Here is a 21,026-nt window from a genome sequence, read left to right on the forward strand (position 1 = left end):
GATCGAGCTCCAGGTCAGGCTCCCTGTCAAGCTTCTCCCTCTCTGCTTGCATTCTCTCTCTCTCTCTCTGTGTCAAACAAATAAAATCTTTAAAAAAAAGAGGTGTCTCGTAAATCCCAAGACAGATGTAAGGTTGGAACTTGAGGATTTTATTTTCACCAGGTTGTTTTACTGGTGAGATACATTTTTTAAATTTATTTATTTAGCGTTTAAAAAGAAACAAACAAAAACCAGAACACTGTCTAAACATGACACCGTATTAATCTTTGGACTAGATAGGGCTAAGACAGGAGCCTGCTGTCACTGTGTAGCTGTGATGTGATGTAGCAAGTATGCAGGATAATGGGAGCTCTGGTCTCAGAAGTTCCATGTCAGTCTTTGTGAGAGGGTGACATTTGGTCGTCAGACACAGTGCTCCAACTACCCAGAAGTGGTGTCCAGTTTCTTTATTCTTCACTGACCTAAAAAAGCAAAAATGCTAAACAAATGTTTGTAGATATTGGTTTTTAAAATTTTATGTATTTATTATTTATTTTTTTATTTTTTATGCAGATATTGTTAAGCACAAATTTAGATCTATTTTACAGGACATGAAAGCTTATGTCAAGACATAGGTCTTGACATATGTCAAGACAGTGGCCATAGTACAAAGGAGAGCATGAGAAGATTGGGATAAGGGATCTGGGGCTGTGGTACCCTTTACAGTACCTTATATATATAAAAGGTATTGTGTATATATACCTATATATATATATTTTTTTTTTTTTTAAATTCTGAAATAGTTTAAGACTCACAAGAAGGGGCAGCCCCGGTGGCCCAGTGGTTTAGCGCCGCCTTCAGCCCAGGGTGTGATCCTGGAGACCCGGGATTGAGTCCCATGTCAGGCTCCCTGAGTGGAGCCTGCTTCTCCCTCTGCCTGTGTCTCTGCCTCTCTCTCTGCGTCTGTCATGAATAAATAAAATCTTAAAAAAAAAAAAAAAGACTCACAAGAAGTTGCAAAATAGTGCAAAAAGTTCTGTGTGTCCTTCCTTTGGCTCTTCCCAATGACAGTATGTCAAATAACCATAGAACATCACTTTTGAACTAGAAAATCAAACTGTACTCAGATGTAGACCTCATTTACATTTCACTAGTTTTTATCTGAACTCTTTTCTTTTTCTGTTCTGTTGTACTTCTTTGTCTTCTTCTTCTTCTTCTTCTTTTTTTAATAATCTCTACACCCAACATAGGCCTCGAACTTATGACCTCAAGATCAAGAGTTGGAAGCTCCACCGACTGAGCCAGCCAGGTGCCCCTGTTGTGTTTCATTTTGGGCTACTTTTATATTTCAGAATATCATATAAACTGAACCTCGTTTTATAAACTAAGACTAAATGTAACTTCTATCACACTCACTGGGTCTATTGAAGCTTGAATTAGGTCCACCAAATTAAAACCCAGAACAAAATTTCTGAACAACAATGTTCTTTGTGCTTCTCACTTACTTGTGTGATGGATGACCAGATGATTTACTATTTACACAGTTTACCTGAGGAATCGAGGACCCTTTTCCAAAAGGCTTTCCCACTCACTGGCTGTGTGATCCTCAATTACTTGATGTCCATAAACTTTGGTTTCTCATCTGTAAAATGGAGGCAATAATCTCACCTATCTCATAGAATTATTGCAAAGATTAAATTAGAAAAGATGTGAAACCCATCGCTGTGCTATAGTTTACTACTGTTACTACCACCACTGCCACCGTCACCACCAGGACCACCAGGGAAATCCTTATTCTTTTGGCCACTTTCATTTTGTTAGAGCAGCAAAGGTATGGCCTTGAGCTGGGGGTCTGTTCCGGGTGCAGACTGGAAGTCTCGAGTCTCCTGGCAGTTGGCAGATAGTGGGGTCGAGAGAAGGGTGTGGTGTCTCATGGCTGCGATGGTGGCCAGGTGGCATGCAATCCTGTCTTCCCTGGCCGAAACTGAGAATGCATTTCCCCCAATATACTACTGCATTGATGTCAGACTTCAAGAGCATTGTGGATTTATGGGCTTTTGTGGGTTGTCCTACAGCCTAATCACCCTTGACACTATATTTAAATGGAAGAGTATATTAGGTTCCAAATGAAGCATTTGGAGCACAGCCCACAGAGTGGGGATGGCTTTTACAAGAAAGATAGATAATTGCTTTGTATATTATTTTTTTGAAACTAAGAGACCCACTTTGCCCCAATGCCCTTTTTAAGCAGAAATAAGTTTAAAAGACAAATGAAAAGCAGTAAAAAAAATTGTTGGCTTCAATATTGGTCATTTCTAAGTGATAGCAAAGTTCTTCTTTCTGCTCTTACTAATGGATTAAATTATTGTGTGTAGTTTGACATGAATTAATATAGTATCACTGGTTATAAGCGTGTCTGTCCCACTGGCCAACATCAGGGCGGCCTGGAGCTGGCTTGTTCAGACTCGGAGGACTCACCTGTGTTCTTCTCCTCCTTCTCTGTGTTCAGCAAAGTTGTGCTGGTAGCTTGCAATGGGTAGGTCACGGTGGGTGTATTTAACGTCGCAGAAACGCTTCCCCTGTCACTCCCAAGAGCCAGATATTCGACTTTATCGCCACACCATTGACTCCTCCATTTTTTTAAAAAAAGATTTTGTTTTTAAGTAATCTCTCCACCCAACATGGGGCTGGAACCCACAACCCTGAGATCAAGAGTGTCATGAGGGCCCCACTGAGCCAGCCAGGCGCCCCAGTTGCTTCATTTTTTTAATTCGACACTTATTGTGTGCCTGCCACTCTTTCAGGAACCATGTGGCACTGAACAAGACAGCTCCTTGGACCCGCAAGGGGATCCCCAAAGGTAAATTTGAAATCCAAGGAAACATGAAATATGCATGGTTTGAAAGAAAAAGCACCTGCATGTCAGCATCACCCGTTTGCATCACCAACACAAAGGGGCCCCTGGGAGAACTCCCCGGTGAAGGAGGACGGCCTTGAAAGCCACCCCTGGGAAGTCCATTTCTAACCACCTCCGGAGAGTGGAGTCACTGTCATCAATTCCCTTTGCTCACGTTCAGTTTTTCTCTGGTCCTATTTCCAGACTCTTTAAGCTTCCAAAGCCCAAACACTACTCTGCCAAACGCAAATGTGAGATGACTCAATGGTTCTCATCCATTTCCGTCATTACTTAGGCCCCGATATTATCCTTACTGAAATTTTAAACACATCAACGCAACACACGCAAGGGAACATTCTGCAGGTTATGATGAGAAGAGAGAGCTCATGCCTCGTCCCAGCCCCCTCTCACCGCAAGCTCTACCTTTCTCTGCTGAGTCTGGTAACCCTGAATCCTGAATCTCAGTATCCCATTTCATTTTTCTAGAAAATAACCCCTCTGTCTCCAGCTGGGGGAACAGCAGTTGCCTGGCTGCGTGAGAGAGGTGATGGGGCTCCCAGGGGTCCGACAACCTCCTGTGAGACTTTCACCCTCTTCTCCATCCTCAACCCATAGCTGCCCCCTCCCCTTTGTGGCAGCTCCTGCCCCCCAACCCCCTGGGGGAGGGATCTGGGGGGAAATAAGCCTCTCAGTAGTATTCTCCTTAAACCACCTTGTCACTTTCTTCTTTGCGCTGACACAATTATTGCTCTAAGTCGGCTATTTGCTTTTTGAGTCTGTGTGTAAACTTTTCAAAGTCAAAATGCACAGTGAAATGAGCAACTCTTCAGCACCCAACCTGATAAATATTTCGCCAACGATTATATTCATTTAGCAAGTTCCCAGGTCAAGCACTTCCTGCACCAGAAACCTCCCTCGTGCCCCCACAAAGGGAACAGCTATTCTACAGATCCGGCTCTTGGTATTCCTGGCTTTAATCACCAAGGTTACTCTGAATGCCAATTCATTAATTAAAATGTTGAACAGTGCTGGGCTCAGCACAGACCTGGTGGGAACACCCTCTAAGTGCTTGAAGGTGAGCGCCCCGAGACACCCTCTCAGCAGACTTAAGTCTGTCTTATACCCAAAGGCTGTGTATCTAGTCCATGTCAAACGTTTCTGAGCATATTGAGTTGGACAAAACCAAAAGACTTGCAAACATTGCGAACAAAACCAAATACATGCATCTGATTTCTTTTTTTCCAAAAGAAAAGCTCTCAGATCATGGTTTCCTCCCTGCTCTTGTCACTTGTATGGGGCTGTCTCTGCCTTTAGCCCGTTCTGATTATGCGACAGACTTGTTATCCTATCCCTGTCAGCCCCCAGTGGGTCTGTATTACTCAGGAAAATGGGTAGATGCATAGTGTGCGTGTCTGTGTGTGTGTGTGTGTGGGGGGGGGGGGTTAGTAATAGGAACTGGCTAGGAAATCAGATAGGGAAGTGAAGGGAGTTGGGAGAAACAGAAAATCCTTATACAGGCTGCACAAGCTCCTATTTTTCTAGCAGCTTCCACAGTGCTTGCTCAGGCCTCAGAGGAAGCAAACGCTTTGCTTTGGTGATGGTGATGTTTGCTTTGATTAGAGATTCACTGAAACGTTTGAAGGTGAAAGGGAAACCCAGAATACATCCCAAAATTTCTTAAGTGGAGAGAACTTTTCCAATAGTTAGGACCTTAGATAGGATCGGTGTTTCGAGATGTCAAACGGAGGCAACACCTCGCAGCTGCTGTTGGCGAGCTTCCCGCAGTGGCTCTGAACGGACTCAGGCTTTCATGGGATTGATTTAGTTTTTGAGATATTCAGCTTTTTTGTGCTTTCCTCATTTAGTTGTCTAGGTGAGTGGCTCATGAGGATGCACCGAATAGAAAATACACTTATTAAAATACATTCCTGGCGACTTCACTCAGAACCAGGGATCTATAAGACCTGCACATCCTGGGGCCCCTGGGGGGCTTAGCTGTTGAGCGTCTGCCTCCAGCTCAGGGCGTGACCCTGGGGTCCCAGGATCGAGTCCCACATTGGGCCCCCCATGGGGAGCCTACTTCTCCCTCTGCCTGGGTCTCTGCCTCTCTCTCTCTGTGTCCCTCATGAATAAATAAATAAAATCTTTCTTAAAAGATTTTCTTGGAGGTCTAGGTTTGGAGAACACAGGCTGCGTAGGCTCCTTCAGAGTGGAGTTAGAAGACCCCTGGACTCAGGCAGTGATGGGTGGCCAGTCCCAGACAAAGCTCAAAACAAATGGATCTGTGATGTTCTTGGTGCTAGAAGCAGCACACTGAGGTTTTGTGATTGCGAATTCTCCAACTGCACATTTATTTGCAGGGGCTTACTGCGTGCCAAGGTTCACATCTGCTAGCCCTGGGTTTCTTTTCTGCACAGCAGTGAAAATATCCACTTGGGCCTGAGGCAGAATGATCAGAAATGTGCCTGACTTTGCCCTGGAGCTGTCATGGCCTGGCTCTGCCCTCGGTGTGCTCAGGCCACTCTCTAAGGTTGTCTGCTCCCGGCCAGGACCCCGCTTTGATCACCAATCTCAAATGTGCTCTCACTACTGTGACAATCCAGTTTCACTAATAATTACTTCTTCTTCTTCTTATTTTTAAAGATTTAATTTATTTAGGGACGCCTGGGTGGCTCAGTGGTTTACTGCCTGCCTTCAGCCCAGGGCGTGACTCCGGGGTCCCAGGATCGAGTTCTGCATCGGGCTCCCTGCAGGGAGCCTGCTTCTCCCTCTGCCTGTCTCTCTCTCTCTCTCTGTGTGTGTCTCATGAATAAATAAATAATATCTTTATTTGACACATAGCACAGTAGACAATGCCAGGCAGAGGGAGAAGCAGGCTCCTGCTGAGCAGGGAGCTGGGTGCAGGGCTCTATCCCAGGACCCTGAGATCATGACCTGAGCCAAAGGTAGGTACTTAACTGACTGAGCCACCCAGGTGCCCCTCAAATCCATTTTTGCTTAAATAGACTCTTAAAGTTTTTTAATATGCTTCAGTTTATCTTTTAACACTACAAACACATGTTTGGGTTCACCTCCCTCTTGCCTTCTCAGAGCCTTCCCTTCCCTTCCCTTTTCTTTTCTTTTTTTTTCTTTTCTTTTCTTTTTTCTTTTTCTTTTTCTTTTTTTTTTTTTTTTTTTGAGAGAGAGCAGGAGCACATGAGTTGGGGGAGGGGCAGAGGAAGAGGGAGAAAGAGAATCTTTTTTTTTTTTTTAAGATTTTATTTATTCATGAAATATTTTATTTATTCATGCAAAGACAGAGGCAGAGGGAGAAGCAGGCTCCATGCAGGGAGCCTGATGCAGGCCTGTATCCTGGGACCCCAGGATCATGCCCTGGGCTGAAGGGAGGTTCTAAACCTCTGAGCCACCCAGGCGTCTCAGGAGAAATAGAATCTTAAGCAAGCTCTACGTTCATGACTCTGAGATCATGACCTGAGCCAAACCCAGGAGCAGAACCCTTAACTGACTGAGCCACTCAGGTGCCCCTCCCTTTATTTTTGTTTTTAATATCTCCTGCTTCTTTAGCTTTTTCCCTCTCCTATTATTCCAGTCTTACCAGCATATGAATCATAATCTTGTCTCTTCTCCCTTGAAAAACAATAAAGAAAAAATAAAAACAAAATCCAAACACTCCCTTGAGCCTTCTAATCTCCTTAAGATTTGCGGACACATCTGAATTTCCTTCAAACCACTCCAGTCCCTACCACGCTGTCATACCTGCTTTGCTAAGGTTACTGTAGCAGACTGAATAGTGACCCCCCAAAAGAAATGTCCACATCCTAATCCCTGGAACCTGAGAGTGTGAACTTATTTGGAAAAAGATGTAATTAAGGATCCGGAGATGAGATCATCCAGGATTTAGGGTGGGCCCTAAGTCCAGTGGGTGATGTCCTTACAGGAGACAGGCAGGGGAAAAAAAAAAAAAAAAAAAGGAGACAGGCAGGGGAGATCTGAGACGTGGAGAGACCTAGGGGATATAAGGCCATGTGAAGATGGAGGCAGAGATGGGAGTGATGTGTCTGTAATGCCATGGACTGCTAGCGGTCAACAGAAACTGGAAGAGGCCAAGAAGGATTCTCCTCGAGAGCCTTCAAAGCGAGGGTAGCCCTGCTTGCTTTTGGACATCCAGTCTCCAGAATTCTGAAAGAATAAATTTATGCTGCTTTCAGTCACCACATAGTGGTAATTTGTTATGGCAAATACCCTAGGAAACTGTCACCCATGACCTCCATGCTGCCTAACTCTGAACACCACACCATCTTGATCTTACATTGCGCAGCAGTATTTGACTCAATTGACTGTTCCTTCCTTGAATCATCTTATAGTCCTGGCTCCCAGGGAACCACTTTCTGTTGGGTTCGCTCTTCTCTGTGAATGTTTCATCTTAGGGTTCTTTGCTAGTTTGCTGCTTCCACCTAACCTCTAAATGTCTGTTTTTCTTGCTCTATATTCTCAAGAAATCCCACTCGTGCTTGTGGCTCTAAATTTCTTTTCTTTCTTTTTTTTTTTTTTTTTTGTGGCTCTAAATTTCATTCATATACTAACAGTTCCCAAACTGGTGCCTCCAACTTAGGGCTGCTGATGGTTTCAGTCATGAGTATGCCATGGGTATTGGCACAGCAGCTTTAGTGTTCCAGTGATCCCAGTTATGAGCCAACACACGTGCACAAAACAGGACTTCTGGGCTCCACCAAACACCCCTCCTAAAAAACTCATTCCTCCTCTGGTTTCCACATCTGACGAAATGGCAGGCATCGCTACCTAACACAATCTTTTCCCTATTCTCGGATCCGATTCCTAAGCAAGTCTTGTCAATTTAATATACCTTGATTCTATTCGCTTCTCTTTATCTCTACCATCATCATCTTGGGAGCACACATTACATCTCACCTGGTCTCTTGAAAGAGCTTCCAAGTGATTCTCCGCCATGCTACGACCCTACTTAAAGTCTTTCAAAGGATTCCCACTGAACTGAGCATGAAATCCAAACTCTGTGAGGCCTTTTGTGACCTTGCCCTGACTTCTGTTCATCTTTCTCCCCCTGTGTGGCCCTCAGTGGATCTTCCTCAGGCTCTAAGAACTTATAGGCTTTTACCTTGGACCAGCTCTGCCTGGGATTCGCTCCCTCCCACTGTGCCTTCAGCCCACTTCCTCAGAGGGGACTCCCAGATAGCACCCCACCATCACCCGTTTTATGTCGGCTTCTCCTTTTCTTTTCTCACAGAATTCAATTCTCTCCACCACAGCATTCGCTACAATCTGTAATTACACATTTGATCGTGTGTTTATTTATTTACTGTCTTCCCCACTGGGTTGCTTCCAGAGAGCAGCTGGGACTGTGTCTGTTTCTCACCACTGAGCACAGAGCGCCTAGCTCAGGGGCAGCCACGACAAGATGCTCCATAAATATTTGTTGAACGAACTCACTCTCTTCGATCTATCAAATGTGTGTTCTAGCAGGAAGGCTCATCAGGTGGGAACACTTTCACCCAAAAGAAAAAAGAAAGAGCAAAAATTGAAATTTTAGGAAAACCCGAAGACTTTGTTTTACAAACATATAAATTATTTTATTTACAAAGCCATGTTACAAAAAAAAAAAAAAAAAAGCAAAAAAAAAAAAAAAAAGTACAATCGCTCACTGGAGAATGTCTCCAGGCCTGGTGCTGAACCATGGCAGTATCAATAGATACATGTTTGTTCTTTCCTTTTAAAACTGTAAGCCATAGAATTTACTATTTACACCTACTTTAGACATTTATTCTGCTTACAATATCACAGGCATGGAATGAATTCTATCCGATAGTGCTAATATGTAAAGGTGCGGAACAAAAAAAGAAAATACTTAGTGTTACAAAATATGGATCGTAGAAAAGAAACCCACTCCACAAGTGTGGCATTTGTTTAGAATGTTGGGACATGCTTTCTCCAAAATTCTTCTGGAAAAGGTTCTAAAATCGGTAGTAGGAAAGGACAAATGAGCAGGTGCAAATTCTTGTCTGTGCAACAACAGTTATTGAATATACCCCATGACTGACCAGCTACGTAAAACCCACAGAGTTTTGTTAAAGTGCCATGGGCCGACAGCATAACAAAATATAAGGTGTAAATAGAAAATTTCTTTTTTTCCTTTTTTAAAACAAGAGTTCACTGAGAATCAGCAATAATAGAATATGCTGTAGAAACTATTCTCTACAAAGGTTGATCAGCGTTATTTACAATTGGTACATTGATACAAAAGAAGGCATACAAGTTATCCAAGTCGCTTTTTTTTTTTTTATGGCTGACGGGTCTATGCATTGTGTTATGCTTAACAACCAGAGCTTTCGAGCCTCTATGGCTGGCGACAAGTCACGAGATCTTCAGGCAAATGGGGGGTGGGTGGGCAGGGGTTTTGTGTGTGTGTGTATGTGTGTGTGCAGTCAAGGGGCTGGGGCAGGATGCGCAGAACAGAAGTACCCAAAGGATATCACCCTAATAATGCTTTATAGGCTGGTCCAGTTGAACTCCGTTAAAACAAACCCAAAGAAAACCGTTTATTTGCATTCCATTTTTCAAGCTGTGAGTTTTTAACACATCATTATAAAGTAAACCTGTGGTTGATTGTGAAGGAAGAAACACCGTGGGTTTTCCCTTTTTGCTCAGTTTTCCAGAAATGTCCTCACCTTGGTCAGAGCCAGTCTTTCATCAAGTAAGCAGCATTCGGTGGGGAGCCTCTTTATTCCAGCTGCAATTCAAGATGTAGACAGCTAAAATGTTTAAGCCTATTGAATTGCTCCTTTCGTCCCTGTCGAGACATTTTTTTCTCAGAAGCAGCCACTTAATCTCTCAACCTTTGTTTTCCCTCTCTGAGTGAAAGAGTTTATAAATCAGAGGGTTATTTTGTTGCTGAGATTTTTTTTGTTTTTTGTTTTTTGTTTTTTTGTTTTTTTACTCCTGCAAGTTTTACAACTTAAAATAAATTATAAAAAAAAAAAAACACAACAGACTTCTAAAACCGAACAGGACAAAAATTGTGCAAAAATAACAAAGATATGTACATACTTTTCAGTCTGAAGAAATGTACAATAAAAACATAATTCAAAGAACATTTTAAAAATATAAACATTGCTTAAACTTTCCTACGTTTCATATTGTTTCTGAAACTATTCTGGTCAGTTAGCTCTGTAATATAGTAAAACATAAATTATTACAAAATTAACACTATAAAAATTTACTTTAAGAATATCTTCTAAACTTTTTTTTCCAAAGGGTCTAACCTGTTTATAATTTCTTAAACATTTTATAAGTCTTAAAATCTGCCTTAACTTTTTTTTTTAAAAAAAGAAAAAGTAACCATCTTCCCTTCAATTTGTAGTCTCTTTTTCCCAAGACGTAAATAAACCAGCATATAAGTGCACTTTTAACACTGTAGAAATAAAAATGAAATCATCTGAACTAAGGTCCTGGTACCTAATATCAACTCCTGATTTTTAAAAAAATCTTCATTTTATATTAAAAATTTTAGGAATCCTATAAGAAACATGGTCAGTGCAATTCCATTGATACAAATCACTCCATTTGCCTCCCGTCTTCGCAAAATCCAATGTGGTGAAACGTAACAGTAGTCTGATCTTTGGGTTGTGGGGATGGGAAGGAAGAGAGGGAAACTTTAGGGTAGGGATGAGGGTTTGGGCCCAGCTGCAAAACTGGCATTCACTTCGGAATTGGGGATGAAGCAAAACTTCCTAGTATCTCCTGCTATCACATCGTCTGCAAAATTTCATGGTTAATAGCACAGGATGCCTAGTTCACGTGGTCAATTCCTTTCCCGATTACCGGTCCCTAGCGCAGCTTGTGGTATTGCTATTTCTTTCAAAACTCCAGTGTGGACAGTGTTATAGCCGTAGGGCTCTAGCTTCTCTCCCGCTCTTCCAAATAGCTCTTCTCCACTCGGGGGAGCTGGGCTTGCTGCACGCCCCCCCCCCCCCCGGGGTGGCTGCATCTGAGTTGGGGCTTGGAAGAGCCTAGTGCAAGCTCATCTACGGGTGTGCCCGTTGCACGGGACCCTGGGGCCTGGGACCCCGAGGCGGGTGGGCAGTGCTCGGATTTATTCTCACCAGGTGTTTGCTACTCGACCCTCGTGGAAGCTTGCCCCGGATGCTTCCTGCACCCCCAGCACTGCTCTTTCTCCTCCTGCCTAGCCCCGGAGGGCAGCCTGAGAACTGCCACCGCTGAGGGCACCGTGCCCCCTCCTGAGTGGCTTCCTGGGGTTCCCGTGCCCTTCTTCCTGGGATTTCTCCTTCTTGGGTCCCCCTAGCTTTGGCGCGCTTGTCCCTGGCACCCTGGAAGGTTCTGCAGAGCATGGATTCCTAACAAGCTCAGGTCAGCAGTCACCCAGTTACCTGTCTTTTTGAGGGCTACCTTCCCCTACGCATATGCTCTGCTTCTTGTCACCTTCCAGGCCCATCCGGCCCGTCCCTGACCCAGCAGATCCTCTCTGAGCTGCACAGCTGGACAGTGGTATTGGCTCAACGACACGGTCCACTGGCCGCTCCTCCCGGCTTTGCCCAGAGCGTGTGGCTCCCGCAGCGCTGGTGCAGTGCACAGACCTGGGGGAGCCGATTTGGGTCGGGGTGGGGGGACCCGGGAGCAGCGGGGAGGGGCAAGGGGTGGACGGGTGGGCGAGGTCAAGGGGAGGAGCACTGCGCGTGCTCAAGTTCAAGAGTTTCAGACGATGCCGAGCGGGAGCTGACATTGTGCAACGTTGTGCAACGTCGGCTCTCGGGGCTGGAGCGCAAGGACGGTGCGGTAGCAGCATCGGAAGCTAGAGGGGCGACCCCAAACTTGGAAGAACGTATACATATGGCCAATGAAAGAACCGAAACAAAACACTGGTATTGTTTTCTGTAAATCTGAAATTCACGTTCTTTTGCCTTGTTTTTTTTTTTTTTTCTTCAAAAACTAAAAACTGGTCAATTGCAAAAAAAAAAAATAATAATAATAGTAATAAAATAAAATAAACTAAAAGGAAGAAGAAAGGCCAGAGCCACAGGCACGGCCCAGGAAAGCCTCGCCCCGGCTGCGCACTCCCCTCCCTCCTCCTCCTCCTCCTCCCGCCTGGGCCTCGGGTGGCCAGGCATTGGTTTGGAAGTGGCTTCACAGTCTTGTTATGGAAGAGTCCTTATCCTGCCCGTTCTGTTTGTGGTCTTCTAGGAAAGAAAAGAAAAGCTCGTTTCAAAACCATACACTTGGGATTACCCGCAAGACTTCAAGAGCAGAGCCACCTTGGGCCGAGGGCAGCGGGCAGGTGCCAGATGCCGAGGACTTGGCGCATGTGACCTGGCCACACGGATCCTAGCTTGGGGGAAGACACAAGGACAGATACATCCTCTGCACATGCATGGAGGAGATCCCCTCCTGCAGAGAGACCTGGAATAAGTGACCTTTGTGGTTTTTCCCCCCACTATTTTTTTTTAAAGATTTATTTATGATAGAGAGAGAGAGGCAGAGACACAGGAGGAGAGAGAAGCAGGCTCCATGCCGGAAGCCTGACGTGGGACCCGATCCCGGGTCTTGAGGATCGTGCCCTGGGCCAAAGGCAGGCGCCAAACTGCTGAGCCACCCAAGGATCCCCTCCCCCACTATTAATTTACCTTTTCCTACCTAACCACATGGAGAATTATCCAGGGAAGTAGAGTGTTGGATTAAGTATAAAGGGTTTGGGTTCAAGTGACTTAGCCTCTTAGTCTGGGCATCTTCAATGTATAACATGAGGATCATCATTTGGCCCTCACGGGGTTGCTAAAGGGTTTCTGTGTACGTAAGGTACTTAAAACGCTCAGCAGAGCACCTGCAGGGAAAAGCCTCAACAAATGGTGTCTATTTTATTATTATTATGTTTGTTAAGGGTGACAATGTAGCCTCCAGGTGCACTCCACAACCTGTGCAGGAGGCCGGTCAGGAACAGAGGCCGGTTACCAGGGCACAGACCCCCCTGCATCCATCCGTTCCCTGCCCCCATCTCACAGGATGGGTGGAGGGGGCTCAGGCACAAAAAGGGACTCAAGATGCTGGGGATACAGAAATTACTTCCCTATGATCTTCACCCAAACGCCACCCAACATTGGTGGGGAAACCCCAGAGGCCAAAATGCAGACAAACATTGGGATCTGGTATCTATGAAACCCACATCTAAGCTGACACAACGCAGCCATGCGTATGCTTTTTCCAGTTACGTAGAACACCCATAACCCACCCCCCTAGCCTCCCTCAGAGGCACACACACTCCATTGGAGAAAATCATTTGTACCCTGACTACTCTCACTCTTTGAGTTTGTAAAAACTGCTAAATCTACCCTGGACATTCCCACCATGAAACCACATCTTGAATAACAGCTGCAACTCACTAGAGGCCTTGAGAAAGGACTGATTGAGCAGTGTCCCGAGCAAGGCCCTCGGGTCAACACCATTAAGTTTCACAGCAACCTTAGGAGGTAAGCGTCACCTTTGCCATTTAACAGATGAAAACACTGAAACTCAGAGAAGTAATGTGCCTAATATCACAAAGCTGCTATTAATACTTGGGGCCAAGGCTTGTGTGTTTGTTATGTGCCAGGCATTTTCTAGAGGCTTTAGGCGAATAAATTAACTTGATCCTCACAAAGCCATGGGAGGTAGGGGCCGTTGTGATCCCCTTGTGGGTGAGGAAACCGAAGTGCAGAGAAGTTTAAGTAACTTAGCCAAGGACACACAGCTGTAACCAGAAGGCCCGAGCTCTTAACTGGAGCTGGGGGTGTGAGCCAGGGTCTGCCCCAACGGCCTGGGGGCTCTCTCTGCTGGTGACCCCAGGTACTTCCCACCCCCACCCTACCCCGGTTTCTTACCGGTCGGCTGTGTCCTGGGCTGGAGATGCTTGAAGGACTGGATTGTGACAAAGCTAGGCTGCTATTTTTCCCGACCTGAAAGACACCAGCGAAGTCCCACTCAGCTACACCGGCCGGCCTGCTGCCAAAGATCCCTGGTACCTGGTGCCGCCCTGGGTCCCACGGTGCCATCACCCTCCTCCAGTGGTGGGCCACTCATGTTTCCATCTTAGACAGCAGAGAAGACAAAAACGGCTCCGGGGGCACCTTGCTCATGCCCCTCCCATCTCAGAGGTGAGGATGAAGGACTCTGGGGAGAGGCCTGGCCCCTCCTGGAGGGCATTTGGCACCTCTGACCTCTCAGACCAGTCCCAGACCTAGCTTGTTTCCTGCCCAGTCTCCCTTGGATTGCCTTAGTTGATAAAAGCCTGCAGCTTACTCTGCGTCAGTTTTACTGGCCACAGGACACAGCAAACACCTTCAGAAAACCCAGCCAAATGGCTCTGGGCTTCACCCTTCAAGTGGGAGTGGGGGCTGCAGCCCAGGAGGCCGCACTGGGGGCCTCTCCCCCGTCCTGGGCTCGCGGTGGGCAGGTTCCTCAGGTGAGTACCCTTCCCACAGCAGCTCCTCCTTGGGCCTAGAACGAGCTCATCCTCTCTGTGAACTCACCTTTCCATAAAGACGTCTGCCTTATACTCGCAGTCTTGTTTTTTTTTGTTCAATTTAATCTCTCTGGTAAATTCTGGGCTTACACCTACCAGACACAATTAAATAGATACCCAGATGGCTCCCAAAGCCCACGTTTACCTTGAATTTCTCAACGTACGTCATGCTTCTCCTAGTCTCCTAACAGAACCAACCCAGATCGCGGAGGCCTTTCCCCAACACCTGGACATCACCGGGGTGACCTTGGACAGAGGCTTTTCTAAATGGACTGGTGACAAGCACCCAGGTATCACCTGCATTAGGGAGCCAATGTGGGCTAGACCCCCGGCGGCTGTTCGAGGCATCAGCTATTTTGAATTTCCTCCTGATAAATAGTCTGGCAGAGGCCTGTATGTTCCTTTCACCGCTGGTTTTGACTAATTCATTGTGTTTGCTGAACACTTCCTATGGTCCCGCTGATCCAAGAACAGACAGGGCAACATTTGCTCAGTACAGAGACATTCCATTAACACAGAGGCATGGAGGTTAAGAGCCCAGACTCCAGAGCCAAACTGCCTGGGTTTAAATCTTGGCTCCACCATCTCCTTGCTGTGTGTGACTTGGGCACGTTGTTTAACCTTCCTGTGCCTTGGTTTATTCATTTGTAAAAAAGGGGGGGGGGCAACGGTTAACCATTAAACGAATTAATGTATCTCAGGGACTTGGAACAGAGCCCATCCCATAAGGGCTTTAAAAGGGGTGACACTAGGGTGTGCCTGGATGGCTCAGTCGGTAAGCAACTGACTCTTGATCTCAGGGTTGTGAGTTCAAGCCCCATGTTGGGCTCCATGCTGGTAGAGCCCAAAATTAAAATGGTTAACTCTATAGCTTTGTTGCTCAGGGGTGTGGTCCGTAAACCAGTGCAGTGCTGCTGTCTGCATTTTAATGGGCCCCCCACCCCCCACCGCAACCTGGGGAATTCTTGTGCACATTCAAGTTTAGGAAGCCCTGGTTCTGTCCCTCATCCTGCAGCCTGGAGGTGGCCCCACCAGTGGTGTAATCTCAGAGGAGGGCTCTGTGGGCGCTGGCCCCCTCCTCCGAATCCCTGAACTGGGGGGTCCAGATGGTGGCACATGTGCCTCAGCTGCAGACAGGTGTGAGCATCCCGGGCTCCAGAGAGGGGACCTACATCTCCCCTGTCTCACCTTGGCCTCACATTGCAGCTCCCCTGGCCCTTGGGAGTCAAATGTGCTGTTTCCCACGTGCTTACTTGTGATTTGTGAATCCCCCTCCAGATGTTCTCTTCATGAGGTTTTAATAAGCCTCATATAAAGATGACATAAAGCATCAAAATATCTCTTTAACAACTGCCTCTCATCTCTCCAAGGTCCTCATCCCCAGACAGGGCTGGGCTTAGGGTCCGGCCCACTTAATGTCCCGGGTGGCCGGCTGCCCAGGTGGGGCTCAGGCTCTGGGGTAGGCCTGCGGGGACCACTCTCCCACCACCTCCGCCCTCTCCTGGGTGCCAAGGGGTGAGGGGGCATCTGGAGGGGGTAAGGCCTCTCCTAACTAGCTCCCCGCCTGCGAGCAAAGACCAGACTTCAGGACGGCTGAGCTTGGGCTCTTCTGCCCCGTCTTCCCAGCCTTCCTCACCGTACACCCCCCTCCGTGCACAGTGGCATGGGACGCTTGTGCGCCAGGTGGCGTGAGGCACAGTTTCACTGTAGGAGGGGTGGGCCCGGGGCTGCCTGGAAGGGCGGGAACAGTCAGTCACCCGGGAGGCACAGCAGGTGGCTCCCCGCCGTCACCCCCAAACCTGCCCAGGCCTTGGGCTCTTGCTAAGGGGGGGTTCCCAGAGAGCAGACTGGATGCAATCCTCCGAACTCAGGAGACAGGAGAGTCAGAAGAGGAGGGGCGGGTCAGAAGCTCCCCGTGCCTCAGTTTCCTCGTCTGTAGGGCGGTGGTAACAGAGGCACCAGCCGCACCGGCCTGCGGGGCTTAAACGAAGCGCTACTTGCATGGTGCTTAGAAGGGCCTTCGCCGCACAGTGTCGTTCCCTAACCCGACCTCCGCACGGGGGTCTGTCGCCGGCCCGGGGTTCCTGGCTAAGCCCCCCGAGCCCGGGAGGGCGGGTCCCTTACCTGCCGAGAGGAGGTGCTGTTAGCGGGATCGGGCACCGGAGCGAGAAGGCTGGGCGGGTTCTTTTTGTGAACGCTATTCATACCAGGCATTTTAGTGATTTTACAGGCTTTGCTACTAGAACTCGAGTTCTTACGCTTTTTTCCTTCTGATTTGTCAAAAGAGAGGGGCAGCGAAGAGACGGCATTGTGTGAGGCCAGAGAGAGGTCCCCTGCAAGGGAGGGCACAGAGAGGGGACAGGAGTCACTGCTGCCGCCCACCGAGCCCACGTGTCTCACTATGTCCGCGGGGCCGCCGGGCAGCGAGGTCCGTCCTGAGGGCTCCAGTTTGGCACTGAGGGGGCTCACCCCATTGTTTGAGTTGTGCACAGACAGACTGTTATAGGGGGGGGCCGCCTGATAGGAGTTCAAAGCTGAACTGGCATTCAAGACACAGTTCTTTTTGTGGGGCCCTGATAATGGAGACGAGAGGGATGTCTGCAAGGTTAATGAGGAGGAGGAGGAGGAGGAGGAAGTCGAAGGCTGCGGCTTCCTCTTTTTGTTACTTGGAGACTCGTCGCTACGGGCAGACAGGTCTTTGACTTTTGAGGATTTGCTGGTTTTGGTTTTGGATGGCTTGTGGGATGGGGAAGGGGTGACAGCTGGTATCGGGGACACGGCGGATGGGGCCTTGAAGGTTGAGTCCATGATGCTGAGGGTTGCGGCCACATGGGGGAAAGCTGTGGTGTGTGACATGAGGGCGCTCGGGTCCGGCGACGCCACAAAAGCTGCGTTTGAGAGCATGGCTGATGTCATTATGTAAGAAGAGGTGAGTCTCGAGCTGATGGGAGCTGAAGGAAGATACACAGCACTGGGGTTGTTGAAAGGCTGTGAAACGGATGCTGGAACGGGGGTGGTGATGTGGGCTGCTGGCGAGGGCATGGGGCTATCTGCCGCAGGAGGGATCTTCCTAAACATGAGAGAAGAGTGAGAGAGAAACCGTGAGAAACAGGCTTGCAGCGCTCCGGAGGCTCGACTGCGTGTGAGCGGCAGGGCTCGAGGGACCCCGGTCGGACCACACGATGGAAGATGAAGCCTTGAGAGATGGCGGACTCTGAATTATGGCCCTTCCCTGGGTGCCCCCATTGCAACATCCAGCAACCTAGTCTTCGTCACTTTCAGGCTCTCACATCCTTGTCTCCACGCTTGGCTACTGGACAATGGCTGATCTGGGTTCATGAATAAAGGCGAATGTTATTTAGAACATAAATCTCCCCGACACTGTTCTCTCTCTCTCTCTCCCTCCCCCTCTTTTTTTGGTAATGCTGACGGTGGTTTTTAATGAGAAGTAGTCATTTCACAGGTAGGTCCCGGCTTGAAGTAAGAAGTGTGAGGACAGGGCGCTGCGGCCTGCACCTGGGGACCCCCAGGCCTCCTGTCCTCTGCTCCCCCACTCCACCCGCCCCACTCACAGGCCAGCGCCCTCTCGCTGTGCTGTCTGCGGCCTCCGCTTTACTCTGCAGAGAGGCAAGTCCACGTGAGATCGGGGCTCTGGCTCCGATTTCCTCTTATCCACCTCCCCCAACCTCAGCTCTCTCTCTCTGAGGAGCTACGATGGGGGTGTGGCTGCCCTTCCATGGGTCTTCCCTCCCTGGATCCAGACCAGGGGATCAGCCATTTCCAGTTGGTTCTGAAGACAGATGCAGGATATGGACACAGGAGAATACACGGTCTGGGAGCGGGGCTGGGGGTGTGCGGGGGGCTGGGGGTGTGTGTGTGTATCTTCCAAGAGGTTGGGGGTGCCTGGGAGCAAACTCCCTGCCTGTGGAGCCAAGGTCGGCACCGGGTGTGGGTCGCTCCTGGGGCCTTCTTTTGGACTCCCACCTGCATGCAAGGCTCTGGCTCCATGTTGCTGCTACTCCGGGAACCGGGGGGAACACAGGGGCCTTGGGGACACTATTTGTTCCTGATTTTTTTTTTTTTTTTTTTTTTGCAGGAAAGGATACTGACCTCAGGAGCCAGGTGAATATTTTCAAACGGGAGCTTTCCTATCTTTCCCCTCGCTCCCCCTCCCCGGCTTCCCTGGAAATCTCTTTCAGTGTAGCTGAGCACCCCCAGTGAGTCAGGAACTAGCTCTCTTTCTTGGAAAGTGGCACTTGAAGGTGGGCAGGCTTGGGACTTGCTACCCCCAGGGCTTCGAGACCCGGCCTCTGGCAATTCCTTGTCTCCCTGGAGGCCACCCTCTCAGCTGTAGCAACAGGACCAGGTGCCCCCGGTCTCCAGAAAGAGGCCTCACTGAGAAGGAAATTCCTCTCCTAGCGCTGCCCTGAGGACTCGGTGTTCTGCCTGCAATTTGGTGGAGCTGAGGGCTTCCGACTTTAGGGTGGACTCCAGAGGAATCCTTGAGTACAGAAGCACAGGGTCCTTGAAAACAGCAGATCAAACAGATCAAACATAAGAGGAAAAATGCTCCCAAATCCACTGTGGCCACGATGGCGTTGGAAAATCTACTTTTTCGGAAGCCTAGGGAACGTCAAAGGTCCTGCCCACACCCAACCAGGGCTCCTTAGTACTTGTTGCAATGAACCAACGAGTGAACGAATGGATGGATGGATGGGTGGGTGGATGGGTGAGCGGGTGAATTCTCAGCAGCAACATAACTATGCATGCGGGGCAAGCACTCCCGGGAGCTCCCACCGGGGAGGTCTGGACACGCCCCTACACTGTCTGCACCGCACAGCCCGGCCTGACACTGTGGGCAGATCTCTGGGGCCCGCGGCATTCGCCCCTCTCCCTGCCACCCCTGGTGCCGCGGGTGGCCCGCTCCGACCTCCCCTGACTCTGGTTTCTGAGCGGCTGAAATACGGATGGAAGCACCTGCTAGAAGCACCTGCGGGCAGAGGTCTGGCAGTTACTTGTCATCAGTGCCAATTACAGCAGCGCGGTGGCTCCTTTAGAGAGGGCCCCCCTCGAGGGCCTTAACCGGGAGGGCTCCGGCTGCCCCGACTGGACCCCCCCCAAGCAGTGCAAGTCTGCGCCTCTGCTGGGTGGACAGGTCCTGCCTTCCCTGGCGGACTCTCGGGCCTGGGCTGGATGCTACGCCTTCCTCTACTGTCTGTCCCTTTGCTCCTGCTCCTCGCTAACCCGGAGCGGGCGGCAGAAGCGGAGGGGGGCTCGGGCCGCTCGGTGTCCCTGGAAGCCCCTGCCCCCCGCGCTGCACCGGGGATGCGTTTACGTGGGTGCAGCTTGGCAGTGGGTTTCAGCCCCAAGGGCTGTGCCCTGGCTTCGCCCCTGCACGCTGGCCTAGGGAAGTCCCGTACAACAGCCCGCGGATGCGAATAAATTACTGACAGTGCCCAGCCTCCCCTGCCAGCTGGCATGGAGATCCAGATGCTGACCTGGCTGCAAGAGAATACTGTGTTGGCGTCTCCTGATGCAGAGTTAAATGCTTGTTAAAGAAAAAAGAGTCTTGGCCGTTCCTTTTCTTCCTAATGTCTTCCACGCCCCCATCGGCTGCCATCCCTCCAGGTTCGGGCCCGTCGGGGCCTGGGGTTTGGGCAGCGAGGCTGAGAGGGCAGCGGGGCGCTACGCTCTCCAGAGTTGACACCCAGGCAGCCCCAATGTTGCTCAGTGACAGCAGATTGGTTAGGCAAGTCCTGAAAAGGGGGGAGGGACCTGACGCCCTGGGGCTCGGGTTTCTGTGCCTGAGGAGGAAAGGAATATGGAGCTTGAGCCGACAGGACACCAGGTAGCGAAATACAGATCAACACATTCCTTCCACGTGTCCGGGTTTACACCTTGCGCCACGCAGGAGAGCAAAGGGCTGCGAGGACCCCGGGGCCGGCTGCCAGCGTGGGGAGCGAGCGCACCAGGTTCAGTCACCGAACCACCAGGAACGCGGGCCCCCCGCGTGCAGCGCCCGATTGTGGCGGCGGGGATCGGACACGGGCACACGACCGAGGGCGCCCTTCTGACACACTGAGCTGTCGCTTCAGTGAGAAGAAACGATAAGCTTCTCTTGTGGCCCTTTCCTGCCCCGTGGTGAAGTGTCAGCGTGCGGCCCCCGTGGGGCTTGCTCCTGCTAAGTTCGGGGCCAGAGGCTCTCTGGGCATCGCAGGGATAAGGGGCTGGGGTTCCACGGGGGCTGGGAGGGGGGCCCGCTGCGGACTCTGTCCCATGTACGCCCACGGCAGCCTCTCATCCTCAGGAATGCCCTCCCGCCTTCCCGGGCTGCCCTGTGTGGGGTGAGGGGGCTTCCTCAGCCGGCCGGGCCCTGACCCGAGGGGTCCACGACTCTAATGGATTCTGATGTCCTTAAAAGCTCACCTTTGTGGGAGTGGGTGGGTGGGTGGGGGGAGTGCCCGCAGGGCTGGCCGAGCGTTACCGAGTGGCCAGCACGCAAGGCCCGTGGCTGTGGTCGGAGAGGGGTCTAGCTGGGTGCTCTTTCACCAGGGCATCCGCCTAAGGCAGGAAGCTTTCTTCCCTTTTTCCACATCTCTTACTAGGATG

At 49.5% G+C, this 21,026-nt stretch overlaps 1 protein-coding gene across 16 annotated transcripts in view; it reads right to left on the reverse strand.

Annotated features, from left to right (window-relative positions):
* Positions 1-7,374: 7,374 nt before the first annotated feature.
* ATXN7L1 (ataxin 7 like 1) overlaps positions 7,375-21,026 on the reverse strand; it is a 245,291-nt gene continuing 231,639 nt past the window's right edge. For 11 of the 16 annotated variants that reach the window (XM_072791525.1, XM_072791527.1, XM_072791538.1 and 8 more), the window contains 4 exons: positions 19,916-20,221; positions 16,542-17,487; positions 13,777-13,851; positions 9,283-12,102 (listed from right to left, as the gene is read on the reverse strand). In XM_072791525.1, coding sequence (XP_072647626.1) covers positions 12,061-12,102; positions 13,777-13,851; positions 16,542-17,487; positions 19,916-20,221 — 1,369 coding nt within the window. In that variant the 3' untranslated portion in view covers positions 9,283-12,060. Of the gene's footprint in view, positions 8,397-9,282; positions 12,103-13,776; positions 13,852-16,541; positions 17,488-19,915; positions 20,222-21,026 lie in introns of those variants that run through there. The other 5 variants (XM_072791528.1, XM_072791539.1, XR_012014177.1 and 2 more) reach the window with 4 other exon arrangements.

This window comes from Canis lupus, chromosome 21 (genome assembly GCF_048164855.1).
Source record: "Canis lupus baileyi chromosome 21, mCanLup2.hap1, whole genome shotgun sequence".
Classification (NCBI taxonomy): Eukaryota; Metazoa; Chordata; class Mammalia; order Carnivora; family Canidae; genus Canis; species Canis lupus.